The following is a 24,008-nucleotide window of genomic DNA, read 5'->3' as shown; positions in this document are numbered from 1 at the left end:
GCTCTATAATGTGTAGCCCTATTTATAGTTCAAACTACATAGGGTTAGGAAACCCAGACATCTATTCAAGTCTCTGTCTGCAAACTAACCTAGAGAAAGTAGATTTTTGTACAATTATTCAATAAATTGAAATGTCTTTTAGACTCGTGTTCTCCTAGCATATGTTGTATGATTTACAATTTGGGTGTATCTATTCATTTTCTAGTAATGGTTCCCTAAACGACTCTTAAATTTAAGAAACCTCAAATGTCAATTATCACATGAAGTGAGAAAGTGGCATTGATGTTAGAGCTTTACATAAGGTAATGCTAACTCAATGAGATCTCAAACCTAAAGAGTAGTTAAAGTTGACCAATGGCATCCTTGATACAAAGTTTATACTATTTGTACTACATGCAATTTATGGAGTACAACTTAAACCAAGTGCATATTTTCTCAAGCTCCTCTAGTCTCCAGTCATCAAGTTGAGTACCCAAGTTGAGATTATGCTTTTGACTTCTGCTTTGGGCAACCCAAGATGTTGGCCATTCTCATAATGGCTTGCAAGCATTGTTCCCCAATTTTTGCAATAGTTGCTCGCATAGCTCAAGATTATTTCCTATAATTTGTTAAAGCAATAGATAAGATACAACATAAAGGAAAGTGACCTACTAAGTCAAACAGTGCATAACCGACTACACTAATCGACTGGCGCTATATCTTTGCCAACTGTAAATAGGTGTAACAAACTAAATATAAGTAATAAGTCAATAGCCATGTGAGTATCATAATGACCACCAACGTGCTAAGTGTAGACGTACGGACCCATCTAGCCAAGCGATCCATCATTAATGTCCACACATGTTGAGCTTGCCATCTCAACATAGCAATCCTAATAAGCAAGTGTACTATGTGATAACATTTTCCTGTGGTAACTTTGCAATTCTTTGTATTTTCCTTTTATGAGGCCCATATAAAGTAATAAGACAATCAACCCTAAAAAGCAAACTCCAATTTTCAAGGATAAGAGCCAAGTCTATGTTTTCCTTAACATAGGTAATTGTAGTACCCTTTATTATGCTACGCACGATAGTAAAAAGATAAGGACCAATTCCATTGTCCTTGATACAAGAGATTTCGTAGCTCTCATACTCATCACAATAGTTGACATCCAAAGCAATATCTCTGAAGAGGGTGGGCAACTGCAACTAAAATTAAAGAGCCTTTCTAGCAATAACGATAACATTGAAATGCTCTATTGACATGCTTGCATGAGATGTTGCAAAGGACTAAATGATATGCATGCTTGTCACATGTATCTATAGAGAACATTACCTAGCCCTTGGTGATAAAATTGTCTAGCTAAAAACTAGCCAAAAACCAACCTCCTATGAAACCCTAAGTTCTTCGTCAATTTCTTGCACCTATTTTTCATTAAGATTTCCACTATTTTCTTCACCCAATGTAATGAGAGCTTAACTTTAATTGTGATAATATGAAGATCAACAAGAAACAAATATGCATTAGGATTATCATGTCTCAACCTAGGGGGGCCTTAATGTGTAAAAGACAATAAATGGTTAGAAATTAGGTGTTGCTTCCCCTTAGTAACTAGAATCAAGCCATCAAATTCTACAATTAACCAAAAGAGCAAATTTGTTGATTGCAATCATCATGAACCCCTCAATTTCTAGATCAGCCAACTACATGCTTACAAAGCCGACAAGGTTCTCTATTTCCTACTCTCCATGTGATCATAGGACCACTCCAATTGTGTACTCAAAATCATTGATATTAACATTAAAAGTCATCGACCAATTGGGAATTCATATGATAGGTAAAACTAGAGAAAGGCTTGTGCTTAATTGTAAGATTCTCGATGTTGTCATGTGCATTGAAAACGAACAAGAAGGTTTCGGCCAATGAAACAATCACCAATTGTATGCTAAGAAGCATCAATGTGGACATTAAAAGTTAACAAACAATCCAGCGTTCTTGGGATAGGAACACTAGGGAGAGTGTCATGTGCTTATCGTAAGATTCTTGGAATTCTCGTGTTTACTCAAAACGGGCAAGGAAGATTCTGCTCAATGAAGCAAATTCCAACATGGATCATTGATGCAAAGCCCTCATGGCCTGTAAAACTTTGACCTTGCTTGTAATGCCTTGGTGGAAGCCAAAACTCGCAATGCTAAAGCTTCTTTCAAAGAATAATAACGCAAAGCCGTCCACTTGCGACCGTAGATCCACCTTTGAAACTATACAAAACACCTTCGATTTCCGAAGCGGGTCAGTAGAAAAAGCTTACAATAAGACTGCCTCAGATTGACAAACACGTGATCATTGCTATTTACAACTCTGTTTTGCCTTAGCGCATCCTTCTGTCTTTTCCATCTGCCCTGCATTCACTTGCCCAATGACCCTGGCCACCACATTTATAGCACCCACCACCACTTCCAACCCCTCTCCCAGTCACCCTAGCTCCAGCATCTGCACCTCTTGTGCTGTGTGGTGGATGATTCGAACTCCGGTGACCCTCCCCACCACGTGTATAAGAACTCCCTCCCAATGCAGTCCCAGGTGTGTTCCAGGCACCAGAGCCAGTATTATATGTTTGATTTGGACAGTCTTTTGCCATATGACCTGCCTGGCCACATTTATAGCAAGTTACAGAGACCGCATTGCCAGTTGCACTATATCCCACCTTGTTACCAAAGCCAGTGGACACCTGAGCAGGACTTTTGGATATATAACTAACGGAATGTCCATTGGGGCAATCCTTGGCCCAGTGACCATCCATTTGGCATTTAAAACACTGTCCAATCCCAACATTTGACAAAGGAACACCTGTCCTTCCTGAAATGCTGACACGTGCCGCATCTGCAGAGGCTGAGGTAACTTCGTCACACCATTTGAAGAACCCACAAGAACCTTCACCCTGTTTTCATCTGATAAAGGTGAGAAAGAATATGGCATCTTTCTGGATTTACAACCTATCATACATTATCATATTGAAAAAGTAAGCCACAGAGCAAACACCCCCCAAAAACACCTGATTAAGAGGGCATTTATAGAACTGGCGGCCCATATTTTTCTCGGTTTTGGCAGTTAAGATGCTGCAAGGACCAGCCCCACAAGGGCAACTCAGGTCTGAAGGCTGGGAACTCCCTCTTGCAAACTGTTGACTTGCGCTGGAGGATCCATCAAACCATTCCTCCTGCAAAGAACGACAATTATCATTTTATCTACCTTGTTATTTGGAAACCAGAAGATTTGACTTTGACTGTTGCCATCCAGGCCATGTATACAAAATTGTTTGCTACAAACTTTCAAAACCGGAACGGCTCTCCCTCCCACATGGCTGCCACGTGCAGGACTCGTTGGCACCAGACTGCCTTCATCACACCACTTGAAGAATCCACAAGCGCCTTCTCCCTAATGGCATCAAATACTAGCATTAGTAATGTGGCATCTTTATTACTTCAGTAGGAGACAACGAAATGACAAAAACAGAACAATAGCTTGAAACAGTATTGACCTGATTGAGAGGGCATCTATAAAATTGACGCCCCATATTCTTTTCTGTTTTGGCAGTTAGTATGCTGCAATTACCTGCCCCACAAGGGCAAGGCATATCTACAGGCCTAGAACTAACCCCTACAGCACCTTGATCACACCATTCAAAAAACCCACATTGTCCTTCTTCCTGCAAGTGTACAAATAATGGCAGAGTCATTCTTCAAAAGAGTAAAATTACTTGGGGGGGAAAAAATAGCAACTGGAGTTGAACATCGTAGTCACAAATGACAGTCAACTTTGGACTTGTGGATCACGGTAACAGTAGATTCTTTAAGTCCCACATCTTCCACGTGACTAATAGTCACAAGTGATAGCAATTCCTCCCCACTCCACATGCCCCATCCCCTTCCTGTTTTGCATCCCATGTGATTGTGTTGAACATAGGCTACATATTTTATCTCCTCATATGGTAAGCTTCAATATCGTAGCTCTCAAATACAAGGGAAACATCTCACATTCAGAATACAAAATCAGTTTTGGTTATCAAAGATGTGTGATGACGTGCAATCTCTAACAGCAAATTTACATTGCCACTGATACGAAGTCATCTGCTCCACGTTTTATGATCAAGTGCACAAGCACTAAGCGTTTTGAGAGAGATGTTAGAAATTACTGATTGTTAGAAAAGCAGAATACTGCAAAATCAATATGCATTCAATGCAAGACTGACACCCTTTTATTTCTGGCTAGCTTAAAGGACCAGCTTAAAGGGTTTAATTGAAGGTGTAGAGGTAGCCTTTGAAAAAGAAAATAAAGGTTAATACCTTCTTAATAGCAAGGGTCAATAAATCGGTCAACACACCACTTGGGCCCATTACGCCTCACAATGCCTATCCGTGTGAGCTGTAACTCATCAGCGCCTTGCATCGGGCAAGACAGGGGAATGGAGCCTGTAAAGCCAGCTCTCCTGCCAACCTGTAGATAAGACAACTCCTGTAAGAGAATCCTCAATAACAACGGCACGCTCGGTGAAGATCACTCGTGTGCCAAGCCTCGTAAGGCCATAAACTGAGAGGAGGAGAAGGCCCAAATCCGGAACATGTAGGGCCTGTGAAAAGGAGCTCGAAGGTCGGTCGGTAAACAAAGGCAATGTGCCAACACCACTAATAGGCACCGATAAAATATCACCAACAGTGACTGAACCCTCTAATGGACGGAGATCCTGTAACAAATCACCTCGGGGAGTCATATGACTCGAAGCACCACTGTCCACTAACCAAGGCTGCGTAGAAGACACTGCAGCCACGGAAGAAGGATCCTCCTCCAAAGCATGGATATGAAGGAACACTGACTCATGGGTAACAGCTGGTGTAGAGGTAGAAGAAGGCTCCGATGTAGATCCATCCTTTGCTCCCGGACGAAGGGGAGGGTACTTCTTCCAGCATTTCTCCTCGGGATGTGTCCCTTTCCCACAGTGTGGGCACTTCGGGCTCTCTGAATCTGAGTCAGAGCCTGAAGAACTATCCTTCTTCTTAGCCTTTGACTTCTTCTTCTTCTTCTGTCCTCCCAAACCTGCAACAAAGGCTCTAGTGGAGTCGGATCCACTAGCACTGACCTCTTTGAGTCGCTCGTCATGCTCCAAGACAAGCGGGGCAAGCTCCTCCCATAGAAGCTTCTCACGGGTCCTCGATGTAAGAAGGCTAGTGTAGAAGACATCAAACCGAGGCGATGGCAGCTGAGTCAAAAGAATCATAGCCATGTCTTCAGAAGATATCGTCCGACCGAGGGATGCAAGCTCATCCCTCATATCCTGTAATCTGTTGATGTGGTCCTTCATGGAAGGACTATCATCAATAGCGAGCATCCGCAACTTCTTTTCAAGAGATATCCGATGGGCAAACGTCTTCTGTTGATAGAGAGACGCGAGCTTTCTCCACACACCTGCTGCAGTCTTCAACCTGTGAACATGAACAAGGACAGAATCCTGCAAACTCGGAAAGAGGAAAGATCTGGCTCTAGAATTGAGCCCATCCCATAAGGTTGCACGATCCATAGATGTTCCATCTGTGGGATCCACCTGAGGCCGGGGTATAGGAACAGAAACAAGCTCCCAAAGATCGAAGGAGTCCAAGATACACTCCGCCTTGCAGGACCATAGAGAAAAGTTGGAGCCATCCAACCGGTCCTCTTTGGGCAGCTGAGGAAGTATGGGTACCTGTACAGGGGGTACCAAAGGCTGCATCTTCGGCCCACTGGAAGGGGCTTGCCGAGATACATGAATAGAAGGGGAATGGGAAAGAGGAATAGATTCCGGACGACGGTCCTCATGATAGAAATCACGCCTCCGTTCAGATGAGTGTCGAGACAAAAGCTCGTCATCTGAGTCATCAAAGCCCGTAAACTGATGAGAATACATCTTCCAATCTGCAAAACACCAAAGAAACTTTGCCGGTGCCGAATAATGACCAGCAGTATGGTCACCAATCACCAAAACGCAGGCAGGGGAGGCCTACAGACACCTGGAGCTGCAAAACGCAAGGTTGTCTGATGAATATCACCAAGATAGAAGCTGCCAGCACCAAAACACAGCCTGGGAATAGGTCGCCAGCAGGAAAAGAGCTGCCTAGAGATGGAACGACAGCTAGATCAGCAAAATGCAGACTGGAGGAGTGTCGCTCAGCTGGAGGAGTGGCCGTCCTGACTGAAAACGCAAGCAGGAACTGGTTTGTGATGACGTGGCAGCCTCTGGAGGGGGGCGCCTGCAGCAAATGCAAGGCTGGTGACACGTGGCAGCTTCTGGAGGGGGCGCATGCAGCAAACGCAAGGATGGTGACCTCCTGGAAGGGCCGCCTTGACTGTTGGGAATGAGGCCAGCAGCAAACGCAAAGATTTTGGGTGATCTCCCGTGTAAATCTCAGCTCCGTGTACTCTCCTTCGGCTCTGATACCATGTGAGAGTGCGCTGCAGAAGAGGGAGTATGAACACGGAGGAGAGAGAGAGAGAGCAAAAAATAAGGAAGAGAAATCTGCACCGACTGAAATGAATGCTGAATACACTGAAATGGACTGATCAGTCCCTGCACGCAGCCCGAAGCGTCAGTGAGGGCACCAGATCAGACTGATGATGATGGCAGCACCACCATGGGGGAGGAGAAGTGTCGGAATCTGCAAGAAGACAAGTGATCAAGTGGGGAGGGGAGCTGCCTATAAATAGGCAAAGGACAAACCCTAACCCTAACCCTAAAATGGGCGCAAACCCTAAAAATGCCCTAAAATGGGCGCCCCACAACAGTGACCAAAAAGTGGCCGGGCTAAAAGAGGCCAAAAAGAAATACACATCCTAAGACAACCAGTCAAGAGTGACTAGCCTCCCCCATCATAACATATGACAGACATGTCAGAGCTCCTAATGTCCTCGTCTGACTCAGACTGAGACTCACAGGCAGGAGATGACAAGGCATGACAAACATGACTGCTAACACATTCTTATGTTTGGTATATGGATTCCATTTCCAAAGCACGTCTCTGAGTTCTCTTTCTTTGAAGTGTTCTTCTGTTTCCTTTCTCCTTTGTCTTGTGTTCAACAGTTTATTTCAACACTTGTTTATGCTTCCATTGCTTCACTACTTCTGACACTTGCCACAAGGTAGCAAGCTCAATGCCTGTCACACTACCCCTTAAAAGCTAATCTACATCTATTGGTATATGGATTCCATTTCCCGAGCACATCTCTGAGTTCTCTTCCTTTGCAATGTTCTTTTGTTCTTTTGATCTTTTATTCTTTTGTTTTTTCTCTCTTTTGTCTTGTATTCAACAATTTATTTCAACACCTATCTACGCTTCCATTGCTGCACCACTCCTGACATGGTATCAGATTGTAGGATCTCAGTTCCAGTTGTGATTTTTCTACTGGCTACAAGTCTTTCTTCCTCATGCTAATCAAGCCTTCATTTTTTAGACTAGCAACCTGCGTTTTCAGCCTGCACCTAGATTTCAGCCCGCAATCATCAGTTTGCTGCATTCAATGCTCCACCTGCCTGCATTTTTGGTTTTCTGCTTCTAACTATGGCTAGACGATTGTTTGTACACGCCGTTTTTGCTATTTTTGGCAGTTTTTGACTGGTTTTTCTTCATTTTGCAGCAATTGGCCTTCGTTATTAATCAGATTTTTGGTTACAATGCATGTGAACTCTCATTTTGTGAAGTCTTTAATATTGGTTTGGCTGAATTCCCTCTCCGTATACCCTCTCTCCTCTTATCTTCTCTTCTTTATCTATCTAGACGGCTCCTCTCTGCACTTCTACCGATAATAAGTTATGATGAAAGCTTGGTTTGTGCAAAAGCAAATTTGGTATATTGTATGTGGAGCTATTCCTCAACCTCAGTGTAATTTTCCTCTTCCTGAAGATTTTGACAAGGACAACCATGAGGAGGCTGTGCTTACATGGGATTCGGATGATGCCCATGCGTATTCTGCACTGCTTCAGTGTATTTCTAAAGAAGTTCCACCAGCGATCACCTCCTATAGGACATCACCCAAAATTTGGTCGAAGCTTCAAATGTTGTATGAGGCACCTTCCCCCATGCCTGCTATGACCCTCTATGGACAGCTTCAACAAATGAAGTTTAAGTCCAAGAACACTATTCGGTCATTTTGCTCTATGTTATACACATACAAAACCAACTTCAACACATGCAATCTACCTTTTTAAAGGCACATCTAGTGGGCACGATACTCTAGAAGTCCCCCCGAAGTTTGATAGAGTGGCAAATGCTTTGAGGGCGCATACATCCTCTACACCTATGAGCTTTACACGTATGTCCTCAATGCTGCATGAGCATGAGATATCCTTGCATTTACAGGGGAGGCTCTCATCTCATTATAGTAGTTCCAGTGATGCCTTTACAGCTTCAAAGAGGGGTGACAAGAAGAAGAAGTCAAAGGCCCAATGTTAGAGGGTCACTTGTGGAAGGACTGCAAAGAGTTAGCAATCTCATGGAAGAAGAAAGAAACGAAGAAGAAGCAGGATGCAAACTCCTATGACATGTCATCCTCTTCCTTAGACTCTGACTCCGATCCACCAACCAAGGAGAAATCTGCGGCACGGAAGGGATCCACCTCTTCAAATCGCAAGAAGGGCTTGATTGCCCCTTCCTCAGCTGCTTTCTAGTCCAAGGGATGCAGTCATCCCTCACAACTCTTCGATGCCAAAGAGTGTGTGAGAGGGTGGTGAGATGGGGCAGCCACGTGTCATCTATACAGGTATACATTGCATAGATTCCAGAGAGGGACATTCCTGACATATCAACCAAAGTCTGGCAAATTCAAATCCTAGAGCTGGGATTGACATCCAGGTTCATGATGAGCTATTTCTTTGACAACGAGCAGGATTAGCTCCTAGTCGTAAGCTCACATGAGGGAACACATTGGCAATCTTGGCCAAAGGCAACATTGCATAGATTCCAGACAGGGACATTCCTGACATATCGACCAAAGTCTGGCAAATTCAAATCCTAGAGCTGGGATTGACATCCAAGTTCATGATGAGCTATTTCTTTGACAGCGAGCAGGATTGGCTCCTAGTCGTAAGCTCACATGAGGGAACACTTTGGCAATCTCGGCCAAAGGCGGGGAATCCATGGTCACATATCTTTAGAGGCCATTTGAAAGGATGGTCTTCTATGCTACTACAAGACATTGTTGACAGACATTGAGATTTGTTATGACTCCTCTCTATTTTCACAAGCTCCTACAATTGACATTGCCCTTAGGTTCTCTCTGAGGCACCTTGCTGGTGGCTTGATCACCCACTATTTGGATATCCATGGTTCTACTCTCATGCTTCTTTGTTATATATGATTATCATTGTCTCATTGTATTATATCAGATCACCCAAATCTGAGAGAGGGTGTTAGCAATCCTATGCTTGATATTACTAGGTATTTTAGGCATTTACTGTGGTCATCATAGTGATTATTTAGGCATTTATTGCTGGCCGACCAGTTGCCATATTTGGCATATTTTGGACCTATTTATTCAAGGGCTTCTCCTCCTCTCATTCAATTATCATCATTCTTCAATGGGCTAGGGCAGCAAGACATTTTTTAGATTATTTAGGCATTTTATCCAACATTTTATGATGGCTATTTTAGCATTTATTGCTGGCCAACCTGACATCATTTGTGGCATTATTTTTGCCTATTTTTTTCAAGCACTCCACCACAAATTGGTATCATAAATTATCTATCAGGTTGTGGTGGAGGGAGAGGAGCAGGGGCCAATGCCTTCACAACTGGTGGCTCACATTGATTCTATACTGTCTCATATCTTGGTATATGGATTCCATTTCGCAATATCTCTTTGCTTCTAAGTTCTTTCTGCAATGTTCTTTTCTTTTGCGGTGTTTCTCTCTCTATCTTTCCTTTGTCTTGTGTTCAGCAATCTATTACAGCACTTTTCCATGCTTCCATCACTACATCCACTTGTGACATGGTATCAGATTGCGATATGATTGTTTCTGCCGCTGTTTTGCACTGTTTCAGGTCTTAGTTTTAACTTTTTGTCCACTGATTTGACCTGTTTCTGATTGCTGCGCCTGATTTGCAGCTTGGGTAACCATCTTCTGCTAATTTTTTGCCTCTTCTACTGCTATTTTCCCAGCATTTTGCAATCTGCCATCTACATTTATCGATTTCTAAGGCTGTTTTAAGGCTGCATATCTGTTCTTGACCTTTCCACATCTGCGTTTTGGGGACAGCAAGCTAAGGCAAACTTTTTTCTTGCAAGTCAACTGCATTTAATGCAGTCACTGTCTGCATTTTCCTGATCAGCATCTACGTTTTGCCTTTTTTGCTTCTGTGCAAGGGTGGGTGACAGGTTTCAAGCTATTTTTTGGCTGTGTTTGGTCCATATTTGTAAACGCCCCGAACAATGTAGTATGCTTAACAATTATGATATTCGCTTGTTTTCGAGATTTAATATAAAAGAGAATGAACACTTAAAGCTGAAAATGAAAATTACGCACAAAATTACAGCCATGAAAATGTAAAAGTAATGGAGACAAGATTGAGGGTTGAAGATGGGCAACCCCCCCCGAAGGAATGTATTTCTGCTCAACCCAAGTCCCTTAGGGAAGAGCTCAGTTACAATCAACCTGAGAGTGAGGAGAAGTAATTCTCACTCTCACAAGATCATGCAAAGATGTACAAGCACACATGCATTATCTATTATGCAATGATAAGAGCTGATTTCTTTACAGTATGAGAAAAGAAAGAGGGGAAATCAGCCTTTCTCCATCGTTGAACAGTAGTACATGGATAGGGCTTGCTTCTTGTTGCTAAAATGGAAGAAAGAGCTTGAGAAGGAGGTGCTGTAATGAATTTATAGGCTTGCTGTCTTGTAAAACAGCGGTGATAGAAGAGGGAATATGGAGGAATTTGATAATGGAGAAGTGGGGGATGATGATGGGGATGGATGGGGCAAGTTTCTGGCTATCTGTGGGTGTTGTACATGAGTTTACAAAAAAGAAAAATGATGCTGAATGAAGAAAAACGAGCTCTTAGTTATAGGAGAGGGAAGAGCTAGTACAAAAGGGGAAAGTGGAGTAGCACAAGACAAGTGTCCAGCCACATGTCATGAGATGTGACAAGTGGTGGGACACTTGGAAACTTGTGTAACAAGTGTCTTGACACTTCTCTTCTCTATGGACTTCCTTTTTGGGCTGAATACTGTCAAGAATAGAAACAACCAAATTTAGTAAGCACAGTCAGAGTACAGAACTTACTATTTTTAGAATGACATCTCTATTTTTTAGGACTAGCATTTTTAGGCTAATTCGAGGCTCCTAAAATTTAGGGATCTCCTAAAATTTAGGGACCCTCCCAATATGGGTGTCGTATGAAAGCTTTTTCCGTGTACATCGCAAAAACGGTATTAGAATCTTCATGTGACTTTCCTATGCAAAGAAATGTGCATTTCAAGCTTTCAGCCCACACATGCACATTATACAAGCATTTCATGATCATGCCATCTTGTTGATTGTAACTGTCTGTTCTTGTGGATCTAGCCCACACTTCAAGGCATCAATCTTTTCTGTGTGCGAGTCTAACCCTGATATGCGTGAGTTCTGGTCACAGGCGCCCAATCGGACCATATAGGTGGAAGTGTGAACTATCTTTTCTCTAACCCACTGCGTGGGTCCACCATAACCTGTGACCACTCATCAGTGGCCAGCTCCAATGCACTTTTCTTTATATCTAATTGGTACAAAGGAAATAAATTTAATAAATCATTATATAGACAAATTAATGAAAAAGGATACAAATTCTGTTTCTATAGAGTTGTGACAATATTTTCCTTTTATGATACACTACTCAGTTTTAGAGAGGGTTCATGTGCATCCGGTTGTCGTGTTCTCATCACTACACTTTGATTATTGTTGACTTTTTCTCTATGTGCTTTCTTTACTACAAAGAACTCGTGCAATACTTGTGAGTCTATCTTTTTGGCATACTTTTCTTCCTAAAGCTCCCTTGTCTTTCTTCATCTTCTCTATGTATCTCTCTCACATGGCTCCTCTGGCATCTCCTGATGGTCAGCATGTCGACATTATTTACTTATCTACAAGTGTTATGCTGGAGAGTTGCTATGTTCAACTTCAAGTTTCTGTGAGGATGCTATCTCTTGGTGTTTCAAATGTTCCAGTTTCAAAGAGGGGTGCGATACAGTGGAAGAAGTCATCTTAGTGCTATTATTGTGGCAAGAAGGAACACCTTCAAAAGGACTACAAGACAAAGAACAACCTTATGGCTCTAGCTATGTGGCCCAAACAATGGCTACAAAGACCTTCTTCGACACAGCCAAAGCATTACCTTTGTCATTAGACGCTCTAAAGGCCCTGATCCATGGGTTTTTAGATTCCCCCTCTCTAACGAGGGATTCATAAAGGGGTCGTCTTTCTTTGACTTTCCAAGGGGATCCCATTCTGCCAACTTCAAAGGGAGCCCCTACTTATCGTGCGGTCCTTTCCACACCCTCTTGAAAATCCTTTACCATCTTGGGGTGGTTGACATCACGATGCCATCTCACCTATTGATACCCATGATCTACATGTTCTATCTAAATCAGAGCCATGGATGTTTCAGCCATGACTTGGTGGCTAGGACTTCGTATTCCTTCCAACATGGAGACATGAAGCTTGTGACTTCCCTTCCAAGGTCGAGTTTCATGCCCTAGCGCTCATCCTATCTACTATTCTTCACTATAGGTCTCCTTTCAAGTGGAACACTTGGATTACAAAGTGGATCCTCTCTCTCTCTCTCTCAAGGATGCAAAAATATACACGGGTGCAAAAACAATGTCTGCGTATGCCTCCACCCTGAAGATCTCAATCGCCATCATCCCCAAGGGCATTCTCCATTGTCTACAGCCTAAAATCTAGGAGAGCAACTGTGAAAGATTGCTGAAATCATGGCCAATAAATAGACCAATAGGAAATCATAAAAAAGGCCACGTCGTCTACATTAAATGCAACCGACTGACAGCAATGATCTCCAACCAGCCTGTCCGACCCGCTGCCACGTGTAACCTAGGCCTATCCGACCTACCACATGTCATCTACACCAACCGCTCTTGCCGCTCTTGCCTATCCAAGGAATGACCAGCTGCCCAACTCTAACACCCCCTCTCAGATCCTGGACATGGCAAAAGGCTAAGAGATCTGGATGTTGTCAAAGTAAAGCTTGAGGAAGCGCCTTGGTAAACAAATCTGCAAGATTGTCCTCTGTCTTGCAATAGACCAAAGAAATAGTCTCATCTAGAATCTTCTCCCAAAAGAAATGGTACTGAATCTCAATATGCTTCATCCGAGCATGAAACATAGGATTCCTAGCCAAGGGAATGCAACTCTCAGTGTCGCACTGAAGAACAGTAGGACTTGTCTGCACCAGCCAAGCTCCTTCAAGAGCTTGCGAAGCCACACTGTCTCACATGTAGTAGAAAAGACACCGCCCAATACTCCACCTCAGTTGAAGATAGGGCAACCATGGGTTGCTTCTTGCTACTCCATGAAATAGCACCATTACCCAAGGTAAAGCAATAACATGTCGTGGACCGTTGATCCACATCACTAGCCCAATCTGAATCACTCAACCCTATAAGGACCAAGTCCATAGCACCTGTACCAGCGGGATAATAAATCCCAAGATCAGGAATCCCCCGTAGGAACTGCAAAATCCTCTGCGCAACCTACCAAGGCACCACCTTGGGTTCACTCATAAACCCGACCAACACACCTACAACATAACATAAGTCAACACGAGTATTAAGAAGCCAGATCAAGGAGCCAACCAACTGCCTATAACAAGTAGCATCTGCCAATGGAGAATCGGAATGAGTTGTAGCCTTCCAATTCAAATCCATAGGAGTTGTAAGAGACTTACATCCCTCCATCTCACATGTAGTCAAGAGCTCTTGGACATATCGCTACTGAGAATAAAGATCCCCCTCGGCGTCTAATAAATCTCATGACCTAGAAAGAAGTGAAGAAGTCCCATATCTATCGTGTCAAACTTCTCATGAAGTGTTGCCTTCGTATGCTTGACCATCTAAGTATGGTCACCTATCACAATCAAATCATCCACATAAAGGACGAACAACACATGACCTCCACCTGAGGTGTGTACATACAGCTGGGTGTCGGCTTTGGAACGTCGATACCCAAAGTTCTCATAGAGGAATGAGTCAACCTTCTCATTCCGAGCATGGGGAGCCTGCTTAAGGCCAAAGATAGCCTTCCTTAACCTGTACCCTTACCATCAGAAGAACCGAAGCCTAGAGGCTGCTCAACATAGATCTCCTCCTTCCACTCCTTATTCAAGAAGGTAGATTTCACATCTAGCTGATAGACTAACCATCTTCTATGGCTAGCCAAAGCAAGAACAACGCGAATAGTGGCCATCTGAGCTGTAGAGGCAAAAGTATCATGGAAATCAAAGATTGGGCATTGTGCAAAACCTTTAGCAACAAGGAAGGCCTTGTGCTTGTCCAACGTGCTATCACTGCGGTACTTGGTCTTAAAGACCCATTTGACTCCAATGATCTTCTCGTGAGAAGGCTTTGGCATAAGAAACCAAGTGCCATTCCTCTCAATCGATTCTAGCTCCTCTCCATCACTTTCTTCCAATGATCATGCTGTAAAGTCTCCTTCACGGAGATAGGCTCTCGATCTTGCATAACACGAGTCATCAAACAGTAAATAGTGTAAACAAGCTCGGTCTGATGTGCTTGGTTCCTTTGAGAACGCCGTGGGCCATCTTACGGTTGCCACTCCTTAGGGACCCCTTCGATCCCTGCATCACGAAGAATATCACAAGCACACCAAGGAGGAGGCCGGATCTCACCTCGTCACTCTCCATCTGCTGAAGTTTCTAGAAGGTCCACCGACAACGGGGGAGCAATCGGTGAATCCGGTAGCTAAGAACTAAGTTCCTCATCCGAAGAAGAGTATTCAAGAGCCACATGCTCAAGAGGAATAGTCGATAGCACCCAACTATCACCGAGATCTCCAAGAATAGGGTGTTCCTCACCCCCCTCTAAGGGTGGAACTTCCACAAACCGAACATCACGGCTCGTGTAAACATTCCACTTAACAAGATCATACAATCGGTAGCCTTGAGACTGCGAGCTATAGCCCACAAACACCAGTCTTTTGAAAGCCACTTCAAATTTGTCATGCTATGTCTTTAAGATGTGAATATAGGCATCACGCCCAAAAACCTTGAAATAAGAAACATCTGACTTAGACCCAAAGTATGCCTCATATGGAGTCATACCAATAATAGTAGAAGTAGGGGAACAATTAAGGATGTGGACGGTAATAGCCACAGCCTCAGCCCATAAACACTAAGGTATCTAATGGTGCTCCATCATGGTACGGGCCATCTCGATCACACTACAATTCTTCCGATTCCATATGCCATTCTCCTGAGGGGTGTTTGTATTGGCAAACTCCTAATGAATACCATGATTTACACAAAAACGAGCAAGCTCATTAGAAACAAATTCTCTGCCCTTATCCGATTGTAAGGCCTTCAGTTTCCAACCCAATCGGTTCTCGTCAAAGAGCAACCAATCCTTAAAGTTGAAGAAAGCCTCCGACTTCCGCTTCAAGAAATAAGCCCATATCGGCCTATTGTAATCATTCACAATTAGCATGAAATCCAAGCTCCCTCGAAGGGACTCCATCCTCATCGATCCACAAAGATCAATAGAAACAAGCTCCAAGGGTGCTAAAGACCACCTCGTAGCCTTGTTGAGAACAGTATCGCAAGTCCACTTCGCAGGATACACAAGGCTGTTGGGTCACCACAATATCCGGTAAACCTCGAACAAGCTGTCCCTTTGACACCTTCCAATGGTAATCATAGTTGAGGTGGCCAAAACCAAACATGCCAAAGCTCGAACTGAGTTTGTGAGGTAAGAAGAACAGAAGTCAAGGCAGAAGAAGACGGCAACTTGTAGACTCCATTCCCCTCTTAACCTGAAGAAATAACTTGTCTTGATCCACGATCAAGAATCCAAAAAGAATTCACATCAAATTCAACCTCTTCTTTTGAGAAGCCCATCGAATTGCATTAAGGTTCAAATGACCATAACGAGCATGCCAAAGCAACCCAAGTTCGTGGGGGAAGACCTCGTGGCTAAGGCTATGAGTGTATAGAGCCCACCCTCCTATGTACCTGTCCAAAGAGCTAGACCTACAGAGGCATTCTCCACAGTAACTGCATCCGGAGTAAAGACAATGCGGATACCTAACTGTGTCAAACCATGAACAAACAATAGGTTAAACCCCAAATCTAGTACATAAAGAACCCTAGCGGAAGAAAACTGTCTGTCAGGCAATAAAAGAATAATTCCCACTCCTCAAACAAGAACAATCCAGTTGTCACCAATGGTGACGATGCTTCCTTTGGAACAAATGTCCTAAAGCCAATCCTGTCTATAGGTCATGTAAGAAGAAGCCCCACTATCCATAAGCACGGGCTTCTCTTGTGCAGAAGAAGCAAGGAGCTCACCTCTCATATCCTCCATCTTTGTGATGTGCTCCTTCATAGAAGGAGAGTCACCAAGACTGAGCACCCGCAACTTCTTCTCAAGGAAAATCTTGTCGGCAAACGTCTTGTGCTAATATAAAGACACAAGCTTACTCCACACTTCTACCACAATCCTCAACCTGCAAACATGCACAAGAACAGAGTCCTGCAAACTCATGAAGAGAAAGGATCTGACTCTAGAGTTGAGCTGATCCCATAAGGTTGCATGGTCCATGGAGGGCATCCTCCTAAGGACGTGGAATAGGTGAAGAAACAAGCTCCCAAAGATCAAAGGTGTCAAGTATGCACTCCACCTTGCATGACCACAAAGAATAGTTGAAACCATGGAGTTTGTCTTCTTTGGGCAAAAAGAAAAAACAAGAACCTGAATAGAGGGTATCAAAGAAGGCATCTTCACATCAGACGGAGCCATCACTTCATATGGGGCCTGCTGTGAAAGATAAGCAAAAGAGGAACGGGTTTTAAGAGACTTCTGTCGAAACTCCCGATAATCATATCTCTGCTCAAAAGAGTAGTGAGACAAAAGCTCCTCGTCTAAGTCATCAAAGCCTTGTACCCAGAAATTTTGGGTTTCAATGGAAACAATGAAAATGTGCAAGGTTGTTTACCACATGTGATGCACGTGACAGTTATTTCATGGTAACACGCCAAGGACCCTAAGGATACAGTGGGTATCAAAGATAAAAGTTATGATAAGTTATGCCAATTGAGCTTTCGGGGTTAGTTGGTGTCAATTTTGACCCTAGGACAATTATTTGACCAATAAGTGTCAGTGGCAACACTAGGGACTGGCAATTAATGCCAGTCTAAGGGTCAACAGAGATTGGGAACAACTCCAAGTTACAAATGGCATAGTCAATTTAATTATGGATGGGAACATTTAATTTTGGGCAAGGTTAGTAGGGTTGCAATTAATTTTCAAGATTATTTAATTTTGAAAATTAATTAAATGGCTGGATAATGCTGAAAATTTGGTTTAGAAGGCTGCCACTTCGCAAAAATGCCCACGCAAACTGATAAAACGTTTTCGGAGGCTGGGTCTCAGCCGTTCAGTTTAGTTTACAACGTTGAGGATGGGGGAAGGGGACACAGAGAGAGAGAGAGAGAGAGAGAGAGAGAGAGAGAGAGAGAGAGAGAGAGATACTAGTCCATTTTCTAATTAGAGAACAGCAATATGCTAAAGAAGACGGCCATCTAGGGGTCTAAATAGGAAAGAGACATCACCAAGTTGCCTTCTAGGGATTGGCAACAACAATACAAGGTGACAGCATTTCGGAGGTGTCTAGGAGTAGGTGACTCCATTAAATGCGTAGCAGGCGAAATTTGCAGTTTTCTTGCAAAGAAAATCAAATTTCTCTCTCATCTTGGCTTTCTCGCATCTTCTCCAATCCATTCTCAAGAGATCTCACCATTTCTCAGCCATTTTAAGTAGATCTCGGTTCAAATTTGGTAGACAACAGAGAGATCTCTGTTGTAAACCCTAAATTTTTGCAAATTTTAGGGTTTGACAACCACCTCAGGACCCGTGCCAATTGGTGAAGGTATTGTACACTGAATTCAGCACTTGAAATTTGTGTAATTGTTAGGGAATTCAGATACCAACCCATTCATTGTAATTTGGGGTAGCATTTGGCTAGTTGGTGGTTCCATTTATGCAAGTCTTGGGTGAAAAATCAAGGGACAATTGGCTTGAATTGATTGTTGATAGTTGCTACAGCAAAGGGGCTTTTGGAACAACAAAGGAGATTGTTAATTCAGCTTGTACTCATTTCATTAGCAATCCAGTTAAAGAAATACTAAAAGGGACACCAATTTTGGGGCCAACAAGTTGTCGAATATCCGAGATTATTAAGGTAATTTGTGCAATTTAAGTTATGTTTATTTGAAAATTGTTTATAACTAAGTGCTTGATCAAGGAATTACCACACTTTCCAAGAAGGAAGGCTCGTTTCATGGTTCCATTGCTGGGATACCACTCAATCCCTTGATTTGGTGGGCCTGAGGCACCTGATTGCAAGTCAAAGCTTTGTGCTAGTGCTGATTTTTGCTCTGAGCTAAGAAATTACAATAACATGTCTTCATACAGTGAGATGCAATCAAGCAGTGATGATGCCTCTTAGTATCAACATTCAAATGGAAATGAAGGAAATGCAATGCTTGACCTTGAACAAGGCTCAAACCATGGAAAGCAAGCTGAAAATGTTGTTGTTGGGTAAGATGTAGAGCCTTCAAGGCATAATGAGATGATGACTAGCAAAATGAAGAGGAATTGGATGACTAGTTCAAGAATCTAATGAGGACAGCAGTAAATTTCTTTGTTGAATTGGCAAAAGGACCCTCAATTTACCCAATTTTTGAATGCTCCAAAGGCCAGCAAGGGCAAGAAGAAGAATGACATCTTCTACATCTTCGAGACAACAAGGTGCACTGAAGGTAATGCCAAAGCCTTTATTTGAAGCTCCCAAAGATGGTAATGAAACAAAACAGTTGGTACCTACAGGGCAAGGAATGCAAATGCAAGGCCATCATGGAAGTGCCATTCCAATGGATTTTGGACAGCTGAGCATGCGTGCTATGATAGGGCGACCGAGATACTTTGGTAGAAGCATGATTTTTCATGCTTTAGTTGGACAGGGACCATACACAGGAATGTATGGCATAAATCTCTATGGTATGCAGCAACAAATGCATGGTGTGCAAGGCCCAATGTATTCGAGTATGGCTAGAAATGTGCAAAACCCTCTATATAGTAGAATTGGCTTGATGCCTAGGCATGAAGTAGTATGTTTGGTAATGCATTTGCACCTTCAAATGTTTATGGGGCTCAAGGAATGAATGTTCATCATGCAAATACTCCGTTTGGTATTGGTTTTGATGTAAATTCAGCAAGTGCACCCTTTTTGCAGCAGCCAGTGTATGACAATCTGGCATGCAAAGGGATGTCAAAAGACTATGATGAGGGCGGAAAAGCAATGCAGTTTGAGTCCTTTAGTGGTGCACAAGATAGGCTGAAAGCTTTGACTTTCATTCAACAGTTTGATGTAGCCTATTTAAGGGAAAATTCACGGAGTCCTCAAAGATTCGAAAGGCAACCACTTTCTTGAAAGGGAATGCATTACAATGGTGGTCCACTCTTTTGATGCAAGGTAGAGGACTGTCAACGTGGGTACAATTCAAGCAAATGTCTACGTCAAATTGGTTGACAAGTACCTTTGAGGTGGATATCATGACAACTTGGAATAAGCTAGATGCTAAGAAATGTAAGAATTTGGAGCAATATAATAAAAAGTTTTGGGATACATTGCTGCCTATTACTTCTTATCACCCCGTACCCTTTCACGAGAAAGTGAAAAAAATATGATTGTAGGTTGCCCAAAGGAATCTGGGATTTTTGCATTGAATCCACTATGTCTAGCATATCTCAACTCGTAGCGACTACTGCTACAGCCAATACTTTGCTGCGTGGGAAGGATTCGAGCTTCTTAGAGAATGGGCAGAAGTTGAATAAAAAGTTGTTTAAGGACTGAGAAAAGGGGCAAATCTGAAAAACAGCTTGTAAAGAGGCCAATGCAACATTGAACAATGTGAGCATGGACTAACTCCAAGCTAGAAGCTGAAATGCAAACCTAGTGGACAATTAGAGCTCCTCCATCTTCGTCAAACTCTAACAAAGCTCACAGCCAAGAGATGACGTGCATGAATATGTGGAATGCTATTAAATCCATGGTCATGATGTGCTTTTGAAAGGTTTCTCATGACAAACAAAGAGAATTGGACTACTTCTACTTTCTAGAATTTGGGCTTGAGTATGACCAACATCGACATCAATCTCTTCTCTAAGGAACCTTAGTATTGACTTGACCACCAAGGCTTGGGTATCCATAGTTCTATTTGTTGTCATTGTTGTTGGGTATCCATAGAACATATTTGTTATTGGGGTGGTAGTAGTAGTAGTCGTAGTCGTAGTAGTAGTGGGAGCAGCAGCAGCAGCAGCAGCAGCAGCAGCAGCAGCAATAGCAGTAGCAGAAGAAGAAGAAGAAGAAGAAGAAGAAGAAGAAGAAGAATGATGATGATGATATTCCATGTTCGTCACAAACAAAGAGACCTCACAAGGGATGGGGGGGACAATTGTGAGGCATGAAAAAGACAACATATCCCTCCATAATTCATTACAAGGATAGCATCCCTACATCCCGCAGCCTCATTCACCCAATTACTTGTGACTATGAAGTGTATAATGCCCAAGGTTCCATTGTATAAAACATTTTGGGAAAGTTGTCCTATCAAAAGCCATTTTTAATTTATTTATTTAGGAATTTCTTAATGGAATTGTACAAGAGTTGAGGTATTGCGAGATAGCTCGACACCACATGGTGTCTAAGGAATTCGCATTCACCAAACTAAAAAACCAAGTAAAAGTTTTTCAATCCTCTTACCTTACAAATTTTCCAAGAAGCATAAGGTTTCTAAAGACATTTTTTTTATTAGCTTGTGTCATATTTGGCTTGTATGATATATCTTCTTTAGGTCTGGCAAAAGTAACTTGTAAACGTTCACAAAGTTATATATTATTTTGCACGCCCATAACCTCATATCCTAGGATACTTTTAACCTTGGGAAAATTTAAGGAAAGCTTATCTAATATGCCTTAAATGTCATCACAAGGGCTTGACTTGGTATAGCTTCAAGAAAACAAGTTCTAGTAGACTAGGTAACTTCATTCCAAAATTGCCATAACTTTGAAATCCAGGGCCAAATATAATCTTTTAATCACTGTATATACCAATTTTTCAACTTTATATATTTTCTTGCTAAAACTATTGAGGCTAGATACTTAAGCATTTGAAGCTCATGCCTTGCCTTTCTTTTGACTCCTTGATTCCTTTCAAGGGAGTCCGATCAAGAAGTCCCTTACTATGAACATAAGTTCCTATGAGTTTTTCCGAATTTATAAAAAGTTTCACCTCGATTATAAATTGTATTGTTGAATTGTGCTTACATCAACTTCCTTCCATATCCTAAAATGTCAAACTATGATTGTATTTTTGCAATACAAACAGTCCATTATTTCTTGGGAGAACGTGTGTAAAGGCAAATGCTGTTTAAAGAGTAGTCAAATTCAGATACCTTAGCTCAAAAGCTCATGGATTTTAGCTTGGAAAATGGAAAGCCTCCTGGCCATAACCACCAGCAACTAGGAGTTTCAAAAAAATAAAAAACATGCAGGTAGGGAACAAGCTCCCTTCAGTGTTACTTTTTTGGAAACGTCCATAACCATTTCCTACACATGGAAGAAATAGTCCACGCAAGCAATCAACAATCTCCATTATGGAAGGCCCCAACGAATGTCAAAAACTGAATGAATGTGTTACAATTACCATCCAAAAATTCACGACTCATAACATCAAGGCACAATATTCAAAGGACAACTTCCAAACACCGCTTTGACAAGCATGGTAGTCATAATGCAATATAATGGAAAAAGAGTGAATAAAGGAATCCACGTTACTCAAAGGAACCAAGCAGCTGATCATGGATAACCTCACCTAGACACACAAAAAGTAACACTAGACAAGGTCTAAGCTGCCAAGGAAACAAGAAAGTGAAAGTAGACACCAATACAAAAGATGTGCAATAGCATACCTTCCTTAAGGGACATCGGTAAAACTGGCGACCAGCATTCTTCTCTGTGTTAGCCATAAGGACCTTACAAGCACCAGCACCACAGGGGCAACTTCTCTCTGGCACAGAAGAACCGTTTTCTGCAGATGGAAAACCGCCCGCACTGCTTGAAGATGACCTCGAAGGACAATCTTTGGCCCAATGGCCTTCCTTTCCACAGTGAAAACAACCACCCCCTGCGGCTGCTCCATCATGTCCCCCTAGCTCCACATAACTGCAACCTTCAGATGAAGCCTAGGAAATAGGATTGAATTAGCTTTGCAAATTCACGCAAATTGACATACCTGCAGCATTACGGCTCGTAGAGACTCCTGGAAACACGTGAGGGCTTCCATAACCTGCTCTCGCTTTTATATCCCCCATCTTCGAGGACATGGCTTGCCACGTCTCGCTGTGAGTACCTCTAAGCGCAGCCATATACTCTCCTTCGGGAGATGTCTCTTGTCTCGCGCGCTTAGAAGAGACTTCTCTCTCAAAGGCGTCATGGCTGGAGGAAGCGCTACCAGAAAACTCGGCTGGCGGAAGCTTTCTAGCACGACCGCCGGGCGCACCAGCGCCGCCCGAAGATGATGAGGCCTGCTGCTCATGGCTGGAGGAGAGGCGGCGGAGGCCGTCGGCTTCTGCAGCATCGACCGCGGACAAGAAGTCGGGGTCGTCGTCATCCTGGAAGACGAAGGTAGGCTCGGCAGCCATCTCCTACGAAAGATGGCACCTAGCTTTGCAAAAAAGTACCGTCATTTTTTCAGTCCGACGACGATAGCGTTCCGCAGGTTCCCCTTCACAAAGTGGCAGGCAAGGTAAGGAGGCAAGGTCGACGTGCACTAACTTCGCTTAGAAAAAGTATAAACTTAAAATTAAAAGTAATTTATAAATTTTATGATACAAAACTAGCGTTTCACATGCACTTTGTGTACACTTAACCCAGAATACTAAATTTTACCACAAAGCGGCCAGCGAAGTTGCCATGTGCTCAATAATCCATTTCCCTTTTTTCTCTCTTCTCTTTTCCCTCTCTCTTTTCAAGTTTTTTCATTTCTCCCTCTCTCTCTCCCTCTCCTTGTGCCCCGCTCCTTCCCTCCCGCCTCGAATTTCCTATCTCTAGATATTTTTCCCCTCTATCTCTCTTCCCTCCCCCCTCGAATTCCCTATGTCTAGATATTTTCCCCCTCTATCTCTCTTCCCTCCCCCCTAAGTCTCTCTATAAATCTTATTTCTCTCTCCCTACGCCTTCTCTCTCTCTCTCTCTCTCTCTCTCTCTCTCTCTCTCTCTCTCTCTCTCTCCTCTCTCTCTCCAAGCTCCAACAATACCTCCCACATGTACTCTCTCCTCTAGTGATGGCTCCTTCATGTCGATGCTCTTTTGTGTGATGTGTCATAGAGAGAGAGAGAGAGAGAGATCCAATCTCTCTCCCCCCTAAAGCTCCAACGAGCTGCGAAGCGGGAGAGGAGATGCATTGTTAAGCATTTTTTTGAAAATTGAAAACCCCTACAAAAATTGTATTTAGGTTTGATTTTTGTTAGCTTAGTTGTTTACGTGGTTACTTGTTTTGTCATTTCGTAGTTGGATTTTCTATGTTTGTCTAGCTTAGGATTTGTTATTGTTGTTTGATTTTTTGAGTGTGGGAACTTGATAGCCTTGGTTGAGATTGGTATTTTTTTGGGCAGGTTGGAGCTAGAGTTTGCCAGTAGTTATCGAACATCTAGAACATATATGTT

The 24,008-nt window shown here is 42.8% G+C and overlaps 1 protein-coding gene across 1 annotated transcript; it reads right to left on the bottom strand.

Moving 5' to 3' along the window:
• Positions 1–1,917: 1,917 nt before the first annotated feature.
• LOC148026332 (uncharacterized) lies at positions 1,918–23,078 on the bottom strand. The gene is made up of 6 exons (XM_087690751.1): positions 22,577–23,078; positions 22,254–22,492; positions 3,518–3,685; positions 3,307–3,414; positions 3,032–3,196; positions 1,918–2,917 (listed from the first exon to the last, which is right to left on the bottom strand). Exons 1-6 carry the CDS (start codon positions 22,983–22,985, stop codon positions 2,348–2,350), a joined length of 1,659 nt encoding a protein of 552 aa, XP_087546877.1. The 5' UTR covers positions 22,986–23,078; the 3' UTR covers positions 1,918–2,347.
• Between the last annotated feature and the right edge of the window lie 930 nt (positions 23,079–24,008).

Source organism: Lygodium microphyllum, chromosome 13, assembly GCF_053477565.2.
Source record: "Lygodium microphyllum isolate KBCC chromosome 13, Lygodium_microphyllum_v1.1.10, whole genome shotgun sequence".
NCBI lineage: Eukaryota > Viridiplantae > Streptophyta > Polypodiopsida > Schizaeales > Lygodiaceae > Lygodium > Lygodium microphyllum.
This window is presented reverse-complemented; position numbering and strand designations above follow the sequence as displayed.

Coding starts and splice junctions, on each gene's coding strand:
- LOC148026332 (XM_087690751.1), bottom strand. CDS start 22,985: ATGGCTGCCGAGCCTACCTTCGTCTTCCAGGATGACGACGACCCCGAC. Junction 22,493..22,576: donor TACGAGCCGTAATGCTGCAG/GTATGTCAATTT, acceptor ATGTGGAGCTAG/GGGGACATGATGGAGCAGCC. Junction 2,918..3,031: donor ATAAATGCCCTCTTAATCAG/GTGTTTTTGGGG, acceptor AGATGAAAACAG/GGTGAAGGTTCTTGTGGGTT.